This window comes from Corythoichthys intestinalis, chromosome 16 (assembly GCF_030265065.1).
Source record: "Corythoichthys intestinalis isolate RoL2023-P3 chromosome 16, ASM3026506v1, whole genome shotgun sequence".
In the NCBI taxonomy this organism is placed as follows: Eukaryota; Metazoa; Chordata; class Actinopteri; order Syngnathiformes; family Syngnathidae; genus Corythoichthys; species Corythoichthys intestinalis.
In genome coordinates this window covers 21,551,962-21,571,113 of record NC_080410.1, presented here as the reverse complement: position 1 = coordinate 21,571,113, position 19,152 = coordinate 21,551,962, and the positions used below count along the sequence as shown (strand labels likewise).

At 38.8% G+C, this 19,152-nt stretch overlaps 1 protein-coding gene across 1 annotated transcript in view; it reads right to left on the bottom strand.

Moving 5' to 3' along the window:
- LOC130931882 (Na(+)/H(+) exchange regulatory cofactor NHE-RF2) overlaps nucleotides 1-19,152 on the bottom strand; it is a 94,659-nt gene that overhangs the window by 25,924 nt on the left and 49,583 nt on the right. Inside the window, exon 3 of the mRNA XM_057861067.1 lies at nucleotides 4,712-4,933. Within this exon, the coding sequence (XP_057717050.1) occupies nucleotides 4,712-4,933 (222 nt within the window). The remainder of the gene's footprint in view (nucleotides 1-4,711; nucleotides 4,934-19,152) is intronic.

Here is a 19,152-nt window from a genome sequence, read left to right as displayed (position 1 = left end):
TAATACACACAATCAATTCGTCGTGGTTAAAAGCATTATATTTATACAACAGACTCCAGCTCTGTTCTTAATTAAAGCGTTCATAAGGAAAGTACCATTTGAAACAAAATCAAACACGAGAAGAGGTATTCAGTCAGTCTGTAAACCAAATAGTCTGTCAACAAGTCAGTCTGCCAACCAGCTAGTCAGCCAGCCAGTCAAGTCAGCCAGGTGAAGTAGGGAGGCAGCCAGCCTCAGGGTGATGTGCTGTCACATTTCACATTTCTTACTTTCATAAATGAATGATTAGTGCAAAACTGTACCTTAATAATAACAATATGCAAGGTGACAATCACCTTGTTTAAACAAAAACATATGCACCCCAGTGAAGGTAACAAACAGAATTATCCCTTAGGTTTATGAGCATCTCATCTTTACAAAAGACGTCAGGTCAAACACATTAATGGGCCAATGAACAATGTGCATATAGATTCAATTTTCAAATGTAAAACTATGCATTTTGCCAAAATATGTTATGTGTATATAAAAAAAAACATAGCATGTTTTTAGATACTGTAATCTAATATAATAAAACAAGACAGAGGGACAGACAAACACAGCGGAACAGACACATGCATGTACTTGTGGTGTGGTGCGGTGCAATATACACTCAGCCAGGCGTGGCGCTATATTACTGTCTATTAGTACAATTTTTCTTTTATCCCTTGTGTTTTACATGAAAGTGTACAGAAGAAGTAAATGAGGAAGTGTTGAACATTTCAAGGCTGCATGTTTTAGTTGACAATCCATTGCAATCCTTTTTCATATACATCAATACTTTAAGTATATTATGAGATAATACACTTACTCATGGCGTTAGGCTGGGCAAAAGTAGCAGTATCGCCAGTAGCCATGGCTGTTGTTGTACTTGAAATGCAGAGGAATCTATGGTGGCTTAGATAAACCAAAATGGTGTGGTTTTGAAAATTAAAAGTACCGTATTTTCTGGACTATAAGTTGCAGTTTTTTTTCATAGTTTGGCTGGGGATGCGACTTATACTCAGGAGCGACTTATGTGTGAAATTATTAACACATTGTGATATCATTTCACATGTTATTTTGGTGTTTTGGAGTGACACTGATGGTTTGGTAAACTTGTTAGCATGTTCTTTATGCTATAGTTATCTGAATAACTCTTAATAGCTATGGCCACGTTCGCGTTCTGCCTTTGGCAATTTGTGTTCAATTGTATTATTGAATTCTTTAGATTGAAATGCATGCTTTTAGTTTGTGGTGCTTTCACGCCCACGTGGGGGCGCACTTGCACTTGTTTACGCGAAGAAGAGCGCTCACATGCCAGAAGAAGACGGACAGCTACGCAGCGTCTCTGAGCGAGTGGGCGAGGGAGAAAGAGAGAGAGGGAGACACGGCTGCGAACCTACGTTCATTTTTTATGCTTGTAAAATATCTCTACAGAGGCAACGCCTGTGTGTATCATCTTTTCTGTTGTTGTTGTGTGTTTTCCACCCGCTATCAGACACTTGGAGCCAGTTGTGATGTTGTTTGAACGATGTGCTAATGCTAGCGAACACATGCTAACCGTTTGTGTCATTGCTGTAATAGCACCTAATTATCATTTATTTACGTCAGACATGTACAAAGTCCGGCCCGGGGGCCAAATGCGGCCCGTGGTCAAATTTCATCTGGCCCCCAGCCTCTGTCATAAAATCAATAACATCTGGCCCGCACACAGACTTAATAATTTGGTCAGCAGTACTGCTCCCAGCATACACACTAAATGCTGCTCCTCATATACCCACTAAAACGCAGCAGCACTCTAAGAAACATTACCCCGTGTGACCCTTTACTCCCAATTTTCTAAAATGGTGACAATGAACAAAAACAAGAAAGATGACTGCGACGGCCGACGCTTCAAGGATAGGTGGAAACTGGACTATTTCTTCACTAAAATACGCAACAACTGTGTCTGCCTTATTTGCAAAGAGACAGTCGCTGTTTTTAAAGAGTTCAATGTGAGGCGATATTACCAAACAAGACACGCTGACATGTACAACAAGATTACAGGGAAGATACGTAGCGAGAAATTGAAGCAACTTGAAGGTAGTTTAACTTCACAGCAGCAGTATTTTGCAAGAGCCCGAGAGTCGAAAGAGAACACCACAAAGGCTAGTTGCGAGATTGTTGAAATTATTAATAAAAAAAAAATAATAAAGCAAATGTGACACAGAGAGTGGCTTGCTAAAATTTGCTTAAATACTGTATATTGTTCTACGTAAAGAACGTCAGCCAAGGTCGGCCCCCCCACATTTTTATCACATCAAATCTGGCCCCCTTTGCAAAAAGTTTGGACACCCCTGATTTAGTTGATACGAACCTGTTTGGTATCGAGGACGAAATTGATTCAGCAAATTATAAAGGACGTCCAGCAGCGTCATATGGGAGTTTAACTCGCTGTATAGCCAGAACCGAGCTGTAGCGTCCTGGTGAAGACAGTATATTCCCATTTCGTTGTTCATGAATCATGTAACATCATACTGTACACTTATTCAGCATGTTGTTCTCTATTGTATTTTTGTATTAAATTTCCTTTCAAGATGACATATCTGTTCTATGTGTTTGATTTTATCAAGTAAATTTCCCCCCAAAATGCGACTTATACTCCGGTGCGACTTATATGTTTTTTTTCCCTCTTCGTTTGGCATTTTATGGCTGGTGCGACGTATACTCAGGTGCGACTTTTAGTCCGAAAAATACGGTTAAGGTTTGAATGTTTTTAACATCGTTTTAACCAGAAAAGTCAGTTTCGCTTTAAAATCGATTACTCCTTGCGACTATGCCTTACTAAAAGTGTTAATAAGTCAACCACAATAAAATAAAGGTTAAAAACAATCAAATGCTTAGTTATTACTTCAACTCATTCACTACCATTGACGATGACAGACCTCAAATACAATTGAATTCAAAGGGATTGGACATCTGACTTTTGAACAATCTTGCCAGTCATTTAATGGAGCAGCATGTGCAATAAACAGTAATTTGCTACCATCTTATAGCATCTGTATGCACTTACAGTGAAGAAAATAAGTATTTGAAAACCCTGCTATTTTGCAAGTTGTCCTACTTAGAAATCATGGAGGAGTCTGTAATTTTCATTGTATGTTTCAATGTAGATTCATTTTTCATTTTTACCTTATCTTAGAAAAATCCTGTAATAACAATGCATGATTTTTTAAACAATTTATTTGTGTGATACAGCTGCAAATAAGTATTTCAACACCAGTCTATCTGCTAGAATTCTGACCCTGAAAGACCTGTTAGTCCACCTATTAAAAGTCCATCTCCAATCCATGTATTATCCTGAATCGGATGTACTTGTTTGAGGTCGATAGCAGTATAAAGACCCCTGTCTACCCCATACATTAAGTAAGACTCAAACTTGTAACATGGCCAAGACCAAAGAGCTTCCAAAGACACCAGAGACAAAACACAAGGTTGGAAAGGGCTGCGGAGCAATTGCCAAGCAGCTTTGTGAACAAAGGTCTACTGTTGGAGCAATCATTAGGAAATGGAAGAAGCTAAATATGTCAATCTCAAACGGAGTGAAGCCTCATGTAAGATATCACCTCGTGGGGTCTCAGCACAGAACTACACGACAGGAGGTGGTCAATGACCTGAAAAGAGCTTGGACCACCGTTTCCAAGGTTATTGTTGGTAATACACTAAGACATCATGGTCTGAAATCATGCATGTCACGGAAGGTTCCCTCTGCTTAAACCAGCACATGTCAAGACCCGTCTTAAGTTTGCCAATGACCATTTGGATGATGCAGTGGAGTCATGGGAGCAAGTTTTGTGGTCAAATGAGAATAAAATAGAACTTTTTGGTCATAATTCCACTGTCCATGTTTGGAGGAAAAAGAACACAATCTCTAGTGTGAAGCATTGGGGTGGTAGCATCATGCTCGGGGGTGTTTGTCTGCCCATCGGACAGGACGAGTGCACTGCATTAAAGAAAGGATGACTGTGGCGCAGGATTGTGACATTTTGGGGAACAACCTCCTTCCCCCTCAGTCAGAGCATTGAAGATGGGTCGTGCCTGGGTCTTCCAACATGACAATGACTCGAAGCACAAAGCAAGGAAAACAAAGGAGTGGCTCCATAAGAAGCATAAAAATGTTCTAGCATGGCATAGCCAGTCTGCAGACCTAAACCCAATAGGAAACCTTTTGAGGGAGCTCGAACTCCTGATTGATTGGTGGGCCAAGATCCCTCCTGCAGTGTGCGCAAACCTGGTGAAAAACTATAGGAAACGTTTGACCTCTTACAAACAAAGGCTACTGTACCAAATATTAACATTTGTTTTCTCAGGTGTTCAAATACTTAGTTGCAGCTGTATCACTCAAAAAAAATCTTTAAAAATCATACTTTGTGATTTCTGGAGATTTCTTTTTAGATTATTTCTCTCAAAGTGAACATGCACCTATGATGAAAATTTCAGACCCCTCCATGATTTTGATGTGGCAGAACTTGCAAAACAGCAGGGTGTTCAAATAGTTATTTTCTTCACTGTACAAACCAAGGTCAGTCCCAGTCCCCCACAAATATTGGGCGTTCATCGTACCATGACACAAAGAAAGAAGGAAATGCAAATAATCTACAACTACTAAGGATGTCTTTAAAATAATGAAAGCAGGCTACACTGTTCTTGTTACCTCAATGATTCGATCCTGAGGTCGAAGCCCGGCTTGGTCTGCAGGTGAACCCGTGTCCAACGAGCGGATGTACTGGCCCGGCCTGGACCGATGACTGTGAAGGTTGAAGCCGTAGCCCGTCTCCGACCGCACCAAGTGGCACAGACGTGGTGCGAGCTCCGATGGGTCACCATGGAGCCGTGACTGTGCCTGAGTGGGGACTACAGCACGGATGGAAACCTCCTGAAACATTTATATTCACAGTTAGCGCCACAGATATGTATATTGCGGAAAACACAGACAAGACTGAAAAAACAGTTTCTTCTCTTGCACTCCTCTTTAAAAGAAACTACTGTATTTTAAGCCAAAACAACTGTTGTGTTTGATAGAACAATATGTCTATATGCTGCCATAGCAGATTCGTGACGCATTAAGCCCCCGAAGTATTTTTAATTTGTCCGTTTTACCCTGGAAACCCCTGTTTACAGACGTCGCGCAACCGCTTTTGTTTCAACCCAGCCATAAAACGAAGGTAATATATTCATTATTCAAAATGTCTGTCATTTTTAGCTTAGAATCATTAATCGATGTCTAATATTTCGTTTAAAAAAAAAAAAAAAACGATTTCAAAATTTATTCATTCGCATATTTTAAACTGTTAAACAAATTACGTCACAATGAAAAAACTTGCGTCTGTAAAAAAGTCACGGATATCTTCCTTATACCTATCGCTTAATTGTATTTTTTTTTTGTTACTGTCGCATTTTCTCCGATATGTTAGATGATAAATAATCGATCCAAACAAAGAAAAATCGGAAAAAAAAAAGTTTAAAAGGGTAAATATATTAAAACGAAAATCTCGACCACCCCTTGATGCCAAAAATCTGGTTATGGCCATTCACAGCTGTGTCTTGACACCCGGTGGTACAGGCTACATATAGTTTTTGGATCGAAAAGAGGTAAGTACGCAATATCTCGTTAAAATCATGGCGTCTTGAATTATGCTCTCGCGTGCTCTCGCACCCAGTTAGGGTTTTGCTGTTTAAAAAATTTGTTGTTTTTTTAAAAAAATGTTTAATTTTTAGAAAAGCTTTCCAATGAGGTATCACACATGCATATAGGACAATTTTAAAATTTGGCCATATTGGGGGTCTCAGAGTGGAACTGCAAGTCACTGCTGTCAAACGATTAAGATTTTTAATCAGGTTATTCACATCTTAAAAATTAATTCATTGTAATTAATCGCAATCCAAACCATCTCTAAAATATGCCATATTTTTCTGTACGTTATTGTTGGAATGGAAAGATAGGACATAAGACGGACATAAACATTCAACATACTGTACATAAGTTCTGTATTTGTGTATTATAACAATAAATCCACAAGATAGCATTAACATTATTAACATTCTTTCTGTTAAAGCAGGGATGTCCAAACTTTTTGCAAAGGGGGCCAGATTCGGTGTGGTGAAAATGTGGGGGGCCGACCTTGGCTGACGTCCTTTACGAAGAACAATATACTTAAGCAAATTTTAGCAAGCCATTCTGTGTGTCACATTTGCTTTATTATTTTTTTAATTACCGGTAATAATTTTAACAATCTCGCAACTAGACTTTGTGGAGTACTCTTTCGACTCTCGGGATCTAGCGAAATACTGCTGCTCTGAAATTAAACTAGCTTCAAGTTGCTTCAATTTCTCACTGCGTTTGTCGTACATGTCAGCGTGTCTTGTTTGGTAATATCGCCTCACATAGAACTCTTTAAAAACAGCGACTTCAAATGAGGCAAACACAGTTGTTGCATATTTTAGTGAAGAAATAGTCCAATTTCCGCCTATCCTTGAAGCGTCTACCATCGAACTTTTTTTTGTTGATTGTCGCTATTTTAGAAAATTGCAAGTAAAGGGTCAAATGGAGTAATCTTGTTTAGAGTGTTGCTGCCTTTTAGTGGGTAAATGAGGAGCAGCATTTAGTGAGTAAGCTAAATAATATGCTGGTAGCAGTACTGATGACCAATTTATTAAGTCTGTGTGCGGGCCAAAAGTTATTGATTTTATGACAGAGGCTGGGGGTCAGATGAAATTTGACCACGGGCCGCATTTGGCCCCCGGGCCGGACTTTGGACATGTCTGTGTTAAAGGGATACACGGGTAGAAAGACTTGTAGTTCTTAAAAGATAAATTTGAGTACAATTTATAGTAATTTTAAATGAAAACCCCTCTTAATGTTTTCGTTTTAATAACATTTGTAAAATCTTCAATCCAAAAATAAACTAATAGCTCGCCATTGTTGACGTCGCTGAGTGGGACGTCACATAGGCTCCATGCCATTCTTCCACAGTGTCTTCAACTACATAAGGTAGTGATTGAAATACACCACAAGGTTTCAATGGCGAGTTTTAAATTAATTAGAGATCTAGTCAAGGCAAAGTCTGAGTATGTTTTATGTGTATTTTGCATTGCTATTTTGATTGGGAATGCCAGTTCTCTTTGCATTGAGCGCTTTTCTTTTTGTGAACATTGTTTTTTTTTTTTTGGAGAGAGATAGGAATATTTTTGTTGTGCTTTCACTAAATGATACTGTAGCGACTTAACTGTTCCGCCCAAATGCATGATGGGAAGCTGGGCAACCATGACTGTCAGTGGTGGCTGCAAATGTAATACAGTATGTTCTGCATTGTGTTCAATTAAGCGGGTTAAGAAAAATATTGTCTCCTACGAGAGATAGGAATATTATTCTTGTTGTACTTTCACTAAAGGATGCTGTAGTACCTTAACTGTTCCGCCCAAATGTATGATGGGAAGTTGGGCAACCATGACTGTCAGTCGTGGCTGTTAATGTTATACAGTATGTTCTGCGTTGTGTTCAATTAAGCGTGTTAAGAAAAAAATCTTCTCCTGTGAGAGATAGGAATATTATTTTTGTTGTGCTTTCATTAACTGATACCGTAGCGACTTAACTGTTCCGCCCAAATGCATGATAGGAAGTTGGACAACCATGACTGTCAGTTGTGGCTGCAAATGGTATACAGCATGTTCTGCGTTGTGTTCAATTAAGCGTGTTAAGAAAAAAATCGTCCCCTGTCATTCTTCCCCACGTTTTTAGCCACAATACTTATATTTGTTGTGAAAGAGTTGCCAAAGCTTAAGCCAATAAAAGACGCGGTCCAATGAACGCCTGTGTCCACTCGCATTTCTCTGCCTTTTCGCTCTCAATGTGCTAAAACGGCGTCATTGTAAACTGTTTGAGGCACCACATGAACGGGTCATTCCGTGCATGCGTTAATTGCGTCAAATATTTTAACCTGATTAATTTAAAAAATTACTTACCGCCCGTTAACGCAATAAATTTGACAGCACTAATATATATTCATCTGATTGATTGAATTGCAATGTAATACAAAGACATTACAATGTAACATCATTAATAATGTGTATCAAACCACTTCAAATACTATAAAATTTTGAGTCACGTCATTATGTCAGCTGTGTGGAACCTGATAAAGTCATCTTGTCATCCATTCTCCCATATTTTTCTATTTAGAGGAGTCCTTTATTCTAATAGTTTCCTTGTTGAGAGTGAGTGTCCATTTGCAGCATTACACTGACATAACCACCAACACGGAGGAGGACATTTATGCAATTTTTGTATAATTGTGATTACACTGCTCTACCGCCTACGCACCCTGTAAATAAGTGCAGCAGTGGGGGAGGGGGAGACGTACATTAGTGAAGAATATTACTTGATAATCTCATTTTTGCTGAGGTGAAGCTACCAGTATATACAGATTTTTTTCTGCATTTCCACAAAGCTCACTTCTATTTTGCACATTATGGTTTAGGTTTGGAGCAGTAAACATTGGGTTGGCTTATGTTTATAGCTGGATGGTGATAATGGCAGCTCCCTTTATGAAGTCTGTGAAACGATATCTGGAGTAGTACACCATTATACAGTACAGTATTATATTATTCACTTTATTTTATTATAGTATACACTTTTTTAAAATTATTATTATTTTTTTTATAGTAGACATCATAGAAATAGGACAGGATGATTTGAAATATGATGAATAGACAAAGTAAGAATACCACAAAATAATAGTAAATGGTTAATGTGATGTCATATGAATAAATTTATTTGTAGTTTAATCATCATAAAGGAATATTAAACCTATATATATATATATATATATATATATATATATATATATATATATTCAAATTATATTCAAATATATTTACTGTAATATTATCAGACAAATGTAGAAATATGATGAAGGTAGTAAAAATGTTTAACTGAAAAGTTTAAATATAAGTAATTCTACAAGAAAGCAGTCAGAATATTACAAGTAAATTTCAACTAGAAAAGCGACCCTACTAAAAAAAAAGTTATATTTATCTTGAAATATGTGCAAATTTACAATTTTACGTGGCGAGGAGGTGGTGTTATTTTTGAAAAATTTAGTGATATGAAGCTCTATATACTGTAATACAATAGTATCCTACATGATCAGGTAAGTACTGCTGTAAAAACGGAAGTATAGACTTTTGTCAAGTTTGCAAAATACATATCCCGGCACATTAACCTTAATAGCATAAACGTCACAAGTAGGGATCATTTATTTTTGGCACCCCATACAACTTTGGATGGTGCAGAAACTAGGCCTGAACGATATTGAAAAAAAACTATCATTCCGATTTTTTAGGGGGGGCGGTTGCGATATGTTGCGATATTAAAACTAGAAGAATTTTCACCAGATAACTTGACTTTGTTTGTGATAGGCCTGAACGATATTAGAAAAAAATTTACATTCCGATATACAATGCCTTGCAAAAGTATTCGGCCCCCTTGAATCTTGCAACCTTTCGCCACATTTCAGACTTCAAACATAAAGATATTTAATTTAATTTTTTTGTCAAGAATCAACAACAAGTGGGACACAATCGTGAAGTGGAACAACATTTATTGGATTATTTAAACTTTTTTAACAAATAAAAAACTGAAAAGTGGGGCGTGCAATATTATTCGGCCCCTTTACTTTCAGTGCAGCAAACTCACTCCAGAAGTTCAGTGAGGATCTCTGAATGATCCAATGTTGTCCTAAATGACCGATGATGATAAATAGAATCCACCTGTGTGTAATCAAGTCTCCGTATAAATGCACCTGCTCTGTGATAGTCTCAGGGTTCTGTTTAAAGTGCAGAGAGCATTATGAAAACCAAGGAACACACCAGGCAGGTCCGAGATACTGTTGTGGAGAAGTTTAAAGCCGGATTTGGATACAAAAAGATTTCCCAAGCTTTAAACATCTCAAGGAGCACTGTGCAAGCCATCATATTGAAATGGAAGGAGCATCAGACCACTGCAGATCTACCAAGACCCGGCCGTCCTTCCAAACTTTCTTCTCAAACAAGGAGAAAACTGATCAGAGATGCAGCCAAGAGGCCCATGATCACTCTGGATGAACTGCAGAGATCTACAGCTGAGATGGGAGAGTCTGTCCATAGGACAACAATCAGTCGTACACTGCACAAATCTGGCCTTTATGGAAGAGTGGCAAGAAGAAAGCCATTTCTCAAAGATATCCATAAAAAGTCTCGTTTAAAGTTTGCCACAAGCCACCTGGGAGACACACCAAACATGTGGAAGAAGGTGCTCTGGTCAGATGAAACCAAAATTGAACTTTTTGGCCACAATGCAAAACGATATGTTTGGCGTAAAAGCAACACAGCTCATCACCCTGAACACACCATCCCCACTGTCAAACATGGTGGTGGCAGCATCATGGTTTGGGCCTGCTTTTCTTCAGCAGGGACAGGGAAGATGGTTAAAATTGACGGGAAGATGGATGCAGCCAAATACAGGAACATTCTGGAAGAAAACCTGTTGGTATCTGCACAAGACCTGAGACTGGGACGGAGATTTATCTTCCAACAGGACAATGATCCAAAACATAAAGCCAAATCTACAATGGAATGGTTCAAAAATAAATGTATCCAGGTGTTAGAATGGCCAAGTCAAAGTCCAGACCTGAATCCAATCGAGAATCTGTGGAAAGAGCTGAAGACTGCTGTTCACAAACACTCTCCATCCAACCTCACTGAGCTCGAGCTGTTTTGCAAGAAAGAATGGGCAAGAATGTCAGTCTCTCGATGTGCAAAACTGATAGAAACATACCCCAAGCGACTTGCAGCTGTAATTGGAGCAAAGGGTGGCGCTACAAAGTATTAACGCAAGGGGGCCGAATAATATTGCACGCCCCACTTTTCAGTTTTTTATTTGTTAAAAAAGTTTAAATTATCCAATAAATTTTGTTCCACTTCACGATTGTGTCCCACTTGTTGTTGATTCTTGACAAAAAATTAAAATTGTATATCTTTATGTTTGAAGCCTGAAATGTGGCGAAAGGTTGCAAGGTTCAAGGGGGCCGGATACTTTTGCAAGGCACTGTATATTGCTAATGCCAATTGCCAACACTTACTTTTTGCTTTGGTTGCACTGATTGCACCAAAATTTTTTCTTAAGGTGCACCAGCACAAAATGTAGGCACACCTACATTTTTCATTGCATCACCTTTTAACGCCATACTTTTAATTACTCTCCATAACATTCATATAATTCATATATACATATACATTCATACATATAATCATTCATTCATCTTCTGAAGAACTTATCCTCACGAGGGTTGCGGAGCTTATCACAGCAAATTCTAGGCAGAAAGCGGGCCTGAACAGGTTGCCAGCCAGTCGCATGGCACATACAGTCACACAACCATTCATGCACACACTCATGGGATTTGGATTTGGAGTGTTCAATCAGCATACTATGCAGGTTTTTTTGGGATGAGGCAGGAACCCGCAGAAAACACGCAGGCATGGGAAGAACATGCAAACTAGGATTGGGAACCTCTTGGTACCACACGATACGATGCGATTTGCGATACAAAGCTCACAATAACGATGATCTAACGATATGGCGATACAACGATTATCGATACATTGGTCAGGAAGTCATTCTAGGATTTTCTACAAACAACTAATAAACAGAAAAACAAGTTTCTGCTGTGAATTGGAATGAGTTTATCACTAGTAAACGTCCAATCCATTTGAACCGGGAGGGTGGCAGTGAATGAACATCATTCGCTGCCATCCCTCCCACTTCAAATGGATTGAACGTCTATGGCCGTCAGTGGCAGCAAATGCCAGGTAATGAGGTAATTTTGGGCCATTTAAGATCATTTACCTGTTGATTTTCAGTTACTTCCTGTTGATTTTGGGGTATTTCATGGGTCACCTCCTGTTTATTTTGAGTTTATTTTGAGTTACAGAACAGGACGTGACCTGGGAATCACCCAAATGAATAGGCAGTGACTCAAACTCAACAGGAAATGACCTGTAAATGCCCCAAAATGAACAGCAAGTGACCTGTAAATGCCCCGAAAATCAGACCAAATGACTGTGAATGCTCTGGTTTTGAATGAACGAACGTTCCCAGTCCAAATGGATTGGGCGTCGAGCACCGTCAATGGCAGCCTTAGAGTTAACTGAGACACTATTATGGTGGAAGATTTTGGTAGCAACTTGATGGTTCCCTTTTTAAAAAAAACAAAAAACAAAAAAAAAACTTTGACACCTTTTTAAAACGATATCTCGATTCTTGACAGGAGCATATCGATAACCTTTTGGGATACAAAGTATCACGATATACAGTGCCCTCCATAATTATTGGCTCCTCTGAAAAAGATGTGGTTTTTAGCTTCTAATATTTTTTTTTAATTCAAATAATATGGGACCTTAATGGAAAAAGCAAAGCACGGTCCCAGTTGAAGCCTGGGACCATGTGTATTTTTGTGTGAGACCAAGATTTAGCTTTTTGGCAACAAACACTCTAAGTGGGTCTGGTGTGCCACGAAAGATGCACATGCTGAAAAGCACCTCATACCCACTGTGAAGTATGGGGGTGGGTCAGTGATGCTGTGGGGCTGTTTCGCTTCCAAAGGCCCTCGGAACCTTGTTAGGGTGCATGGCATCATGAATGCTTTGAAAAACCAGGACATTTTAAATCAAAATTTGTTGCCCTCTGCCCGAAAGCTGAAGATGGGTCGTCACTGGGTCTTTCAGCAAGACAATGACCCTAAACATATGGCCAAATCTACACAGAAATGGTTCACCAGACACAAAAGCAAGCTCCCCCATGGCCAGCTCAGTCCCCAGACCTTGTTTTGTTGGCAAAAGGGGATTGTACAAAGTATTAACACCAGGGGTGCTAATAATTGTGACACACATTATGTGATGTCAAATAGTTATGTCTTTATGTGGGATTTTTTCCCCCACTGAATGAATGCACTTATATTGAAGGTTGGATTTTTCTCTTTTTTTTCTATTAAGGTCCCATATTATTTGAAAAATATATATATATATTAGAAGCTAAAAAACACATCTTTTTCAGGGGTGCCAATAATTATGGAGGGCACTGTATCACTATTTCAATACTTTGTCACACCCCTAATTCAAACTCCACAAACCCACGCAGGCATGGGAAGAACATGCAAACTCCACACAGGTAGGCCGAAATTACACTGTGATCATCACAGAACTGTGACGTGCTAACCACTGTCCCACCGTGCCAATATGATATTGTGAATTATTTTCAAACAAATAACGTAGAAAACTACTTGTCTTTATTAAATACCTCATTGAGTGAGTCCACTCAAATTTGCTCCAATGCCGAGAACAACCTCTCACTTTCACAATGAATGAGTTGGCACAGCACACTCCAAACTGGGCTGCAAGTTTAATGATGATTAACACATTTGTGCATTTGATCACAGAGCTACCGAAGCTTCTCTGGCCGGATCAAAGCTACAAAACTGTCAATCATCGGTAACGTTAAGTACCAAATGGCAGCTGTACTGATGACCAAGAAAAACAGTTTGACTGTACTGCTTAGCAGGAGGGAGGGTGAGAGGCTGTGGCGCTATATGAGCATGAAGCAGAAAAACATGAATATATTTTTTAAAAATTAAAAACCCAATCCTTTTCACCGATTCCGATCCCCTGAAACATGGCGCGATTGGATTGGGGACATTCCTAATTTATATAATGCTGCACATCTGCTGCTTTTATGAAGTAAAACCAAAGTTAATATGTTAAAGGAAAGAAAAACAATTGCACATCCTGCGATGTGACTATTGCGCACATGCGATAGCGGTGTTCAAACGATATATCGTGCAGGCCTAGCAGAAACCATATTGAATTGTCTCGCTTGGTGAAAATACTGCCCACGTAATAAAAGGGGGCTTAAAACATTTCATCATATTCCCCAAAACCTAAAACTTCCTGTGCGGTTATCACAAATGCAAAACAGCATTGCCTCTCGTTCCTCTTATAACACAAATGGCGACATATGGTTCCATTTCAGGCTCATGAATCCTTTCGGGTTCTGCTTATCCTGAGTAAAAGTGGCCGTGCCAGGACTGGAAAGTAGGGGCGGATCTTCCACAGGAGAGAGGGAATATAAAATCTTTTGTGCTTTGAAAACTGGGAATTGGGCTATTTAGAACAAATAGTAGAAATATGTAGCACAGGAAGGAAGACTGTAAAGAGGAAGGGACAGTGTGTGGGAAGCAAAGTGCCTCAGATGCAGCAAGAGGACTCGGATCGTTCCCAAAGAGAAAGAGCAAAGAGCAATTGAAGACATGTGAGATAAAATGAGAGATTCAGTAACATGACAGAACTTTCCAGAGGGGGAAAAGCAATGGAACTCCTCTTGAATAAACACTGCACAGCTGGGAGTTATTATGTGCGTAGGTTGGGGGTGGTGGGGGGATATGAGGCAGTGTAACCTCTGTCTGCCCCTCGTGACTCGTCGCACCCCACCAATCACCCCCTGGGGTCTCTGCTGTCTTGGTCGCCATCTATCATCAGTCACAGGTTAGATCTCTGGAAGCTTAAACACGAGTGTTTGCTGAGAAAGCGCAGGGCGAAAACAACATTGTGTGCGATTTGTGAACTAATGACCAACACCAAATGAATTGAAATTGAAATTCAATGCTGTAACCACGTAGTTTGTTTTGTTTTGACCTACAGTGGTTGAAAGCGTCATGCTTTATGATACCATTATTTTAATACAGAGGTCTTTCCCATTAAGACATTGACTAGCCTAATCAAAGCAAGTTTGGGCTCATCTCATAAATGTAAAAAATTAAGTGCTATATAGTACAGTAGAATATCTTTGACAAAAACAGCATGTTTACAATCGTCAATACATTTTAGCAGAAAAGAAATAATTAAAAAAATGTTCATTTGAAAGCATTTCTTGGCTACTCTGCTTCAGGTTTATTTATAGTGGATTTCTTGGCTGATCAGATTTCAGCCTCAGAGCTCAGTGGTTGCCACACCAATCTAATCTGCCCAGGGCCTTTAGAATAGCGTACCGCATTGTACCGAATGCTATTTTTAGACCTTAATGTCGCCATCGTAACGCGGAAGTGGGTCAACATAGACACGCCCTAGCATACAATCGATGTTATTTCTGCTTGTTTTCTCCAGTAATCTTTCAAAAAAGAACACGCCGATCAAACACGGCTGCTATGGAACTTGTAGAAACGACTCTAGACATTACGACAAATAAAGGATGTTTTCTTCATACGTTTCCCGAAACCAAAAACTTGGAGGAAAAAATGTGAAGAATGGATCAACTTGCGCGGACGTCCAAAAGACCAGTTTAACGCCAGCAAGATGAAGCCATTCACACTTCATATGCAGTAAACATTTTGTTGGGGGCCATGGTCCTACAGAGGACGAAGAGGTAAGCCATTTTGATATTTTAACTTTTTTCCTTAGCGTGGCGTTTTGCCGTGCTGCTTCTGTCTGACAATGAATGACCTGAATTTTTAAAAAAATGGTATCTGACTGCCATTGTTACCTTTTCTGTTGTAAAAAAAAAACAACTTTAGTAAGGGGCAAGTGTAAATAAATTATAGAACTAAGCTTTGTTATTAATGAAAAAATTAAAAGTGTTCGGTGGGTGTCACTGAGTAGCATTTGCGATCGCTACATAAAAATAGCAATGTAAATTGCCCCCAAGAACGGTCAGAGACCTAAGACAACCAGAGAATATAATATATAAGAAAGACAGGACATATGGTGTTAAAGGATAGATTGTTGAAACAGGAGAATGTCATTGTTAGTGGCGTAAAGCAATGCACACAAGAGAAGTGTGTCGACAAAAAAGCTAACTCTGGATCAGCTCTTTTTCAGTAGGGTTGGGCATCGTTTGAAATTGAACGATTCCGGTTCCGATTCCGAACGATTCCCGATTTCGATTCCTTCAAGAGGCAGGGTCAAAAAAAAGGGTCAAAAAAAAAAAAAAGGCAGGGTAAAAAAATTTATAGTTTAAAAATGTATTAGTTTGTATTAATGTTTTCTCATTTTTTTTGTTAAATAATATGAATTTAAAATGTATTATTATTATTTTATTATTTTTTTTATTATACAATTAATTTGAAATTTATGAATTATATGAACTCCCACACCGCTCTTTCTAACTTGTATATAAATATCAGTTTTTGAACGTGAATGTGATGACATTTCTTTCCACAGGAGTGCACTTTTACAAAGATGTTTATTTTTCAAAAGCTCACAGAGAAAACATTTATACATATTCTTTTGCCATACATGTACCTTAGCCTGGAGCTACGACGAAGCATTAGGATAAATTCTTCAATTGATTATAATTTGATGTAGATGAGGCAAAATAATAAGGTTTCCTTATTTGTAAAAACGATTCTGTTGTGTTTACAGGCGCATGCAATGTTTATGTTTTGACAATACCAGTTAGGCCAGTGAGTGGCGCTGTAGGAGTGTGTACGTATTATGCGGAGAAGAAGAGATGAGAGCGTCTGGCTAGGATGCTATGTGTTGTGATGCTAGGTTTTCACTGCTACGAGTTCATTAAAAAAGTAATCGAATACTTCATATGGCTGCTTCTTTCTAAATAAGCAACACAACAGATTCTAAAACAAAAATGCTTTAAATACTGTTAATTTTAACTTCTGAGCGCTGCCGCACAGTGTCCATGGTTGTAATCAAGTTGCAATGCACAAACACGCGCTTCTTATGGCTTCTTCTTCGTGGTTTTTAGCAGCAATTTTTTCACGCTCGGCGGTCAAGGCATGGAAACATGGAATCGAAATTTTAAAGTTCGAACTGCATCGAAGTGTTAGAATTGGGTCCCATCGATGCTCGATGGTCGATGCCAAACACTATTTTTCAGTCCTCGACACTCAAGCCATCTCTTTAACTGAACATTTAGATGTTCTTCCACATCTTTACCAGTGAATTCGGCACCAGCGACATCATTTTCGGACAGAATTGGTAGGTTTAGCTCAGTAAAAATCTCGTTCGTATACTATTTCCATGCATTTACTATTAGGGACAAACGGGAGGTTGACCGGCCTAGCAGCAATTGCTAACAAATACAGTGGCACCTCTACATACGAAGTTAATTCGTTCCAGGACCTTGTTTGTAAATCGAAATGGTCGTATGTCGAGCAGGATTCTCCCATAAGCATACATTAAAATTCTATAAATTCGTTCCACAGCCCAAAAACCTACACTAAATCCTTGATAATACTGCTGATACTATTACAAATGGCAATTACACATAGCAAAACAAATAAATTATAAATAAAAATCAGAATAATAATATAATAATATTGTAACAATAATAATTCCTCTAATAATAAAACGAATCGGGTTCTAATGTTGCAGATGTTTTTTTGCTGTACCTGAACGCAACGCGCGGCTGACGTGACAGAGAGAGGGAGCGGTGAGGTTGAGTTTACTTTCAATGTTTTCTTGAGGACACCGTCAACTGCGGCGGACAGTAGTCGTTTTGTGTTGGATAAGTTCTGAAATAAATGATAAAAACCTGACGAAGCTGGCGATTTCTTTGGCGATATTACCACAGTAAGAAGAATACAAGGATGAATGAAGAGAAAAACAAGGGAAACAATCTAATAAAATGCTGAATGCAATACAGTAATCTTCCCAAACAGAACTATTCAAGTCATCTGGTGAAAATTCTTCTACTTTTAATATTGCAATATATATCAATATATCGCAAACCCCCAAAAAGTCGCAATGTCAGCTTTTTTCCATCCCGTTCAGCCCTATAAAATTACTATGAACCACTCCACATTATGTACTGTATTTGGCACTGTTGTGCACTGGCATATTGTGTTTTTCTATAGTAGTGATAGTTTCTATAAATTACAGTGTGATTGTGGTGGTTATAAGTGATGGAGGATGTCGGGTAATTTTTCACTGAAAGCTCAGGTACCAAATAGACGCCCTGTCAATGTTAGCACCAAAAAAAAAAAAAAACAAAAAAAAACAAAAAAAAAAAAAAAAAAAAAAATCAGGCAAATGTTGCTTTTCCCTCAACGTCAGCAAAATAGGTTGTCATTGTTAGCAATAGGACATGACGTGTAGAATGCGAGCAGAAGAAACAGTTGGAGGTGATTGGGAAAAACCCGTTTTCGTTCTGCTCACATGAATGCAGCATGCCTCAAAACGTGCACATGGATATCACGCATACCCACAGTGTCACACAGAAACACACACGCGCACATACACACACGCAACCCCGCACTACACAACCATAGACAGGATTTGTTTTCAAAGGAACATCCCATGAATTCCTTTAACTTCATGTGACAATGAGCCTGTTTTTGTCTGCAAAAACATGTCAGCCATTTGTTTTTTGTCCACATTCGCCACCTCAGTCTGGTGTACATGCTGTTTAGATTAGAAAACAAGAAACCTATCGAATACCACATCGTACGCCAATGTGATTGGCTGGCGACCTGTTTACAGCAAAACTGGCTTTCCCTGCTAAAGTCAGATGGAATGGGCTTGGTAACCTAATAAGGAAAATCACCTAAAATAACAGAAATAACTGGCTTGAAATAACTGGGGATTTTATAGGCAGCATGCAAAATGCTAACACATGCTTTTGAATAACTGTTACAATAGTTTAATTCATTTGACACCATTAAGTGTGCAACAAGATTCCCCTAATCCCTGAACCATGACCCTTTGGTTAAACGTTACTTGCAACTGGCGTTGTTTTAGAAACAGTTGTGAATCATACCACCCCTCACTTGTGTTTCCACCAACTTTTTAATGTGGTTGGTAAAAACACTGTAAGCTTTCTATGTGCTTTCTCTAAAGTGTTATTTCCCTTTAGCTCCAACTCAATGCTGCGATTGTTAAATAACTATTTAGTCATGATGTAACTGTTTTATAGTACAGAATAGCAGACTTGCTGTCAGGGTGAATGGCTGTGTTGTGCTGGTAAGATTAGTAGCGACAACTAAACCATCTGGGCATACCGATAGACCTTAATCCGTACAGTAATTATGAAGATTTTCCAGTTGAGTATTGGGTAAATAA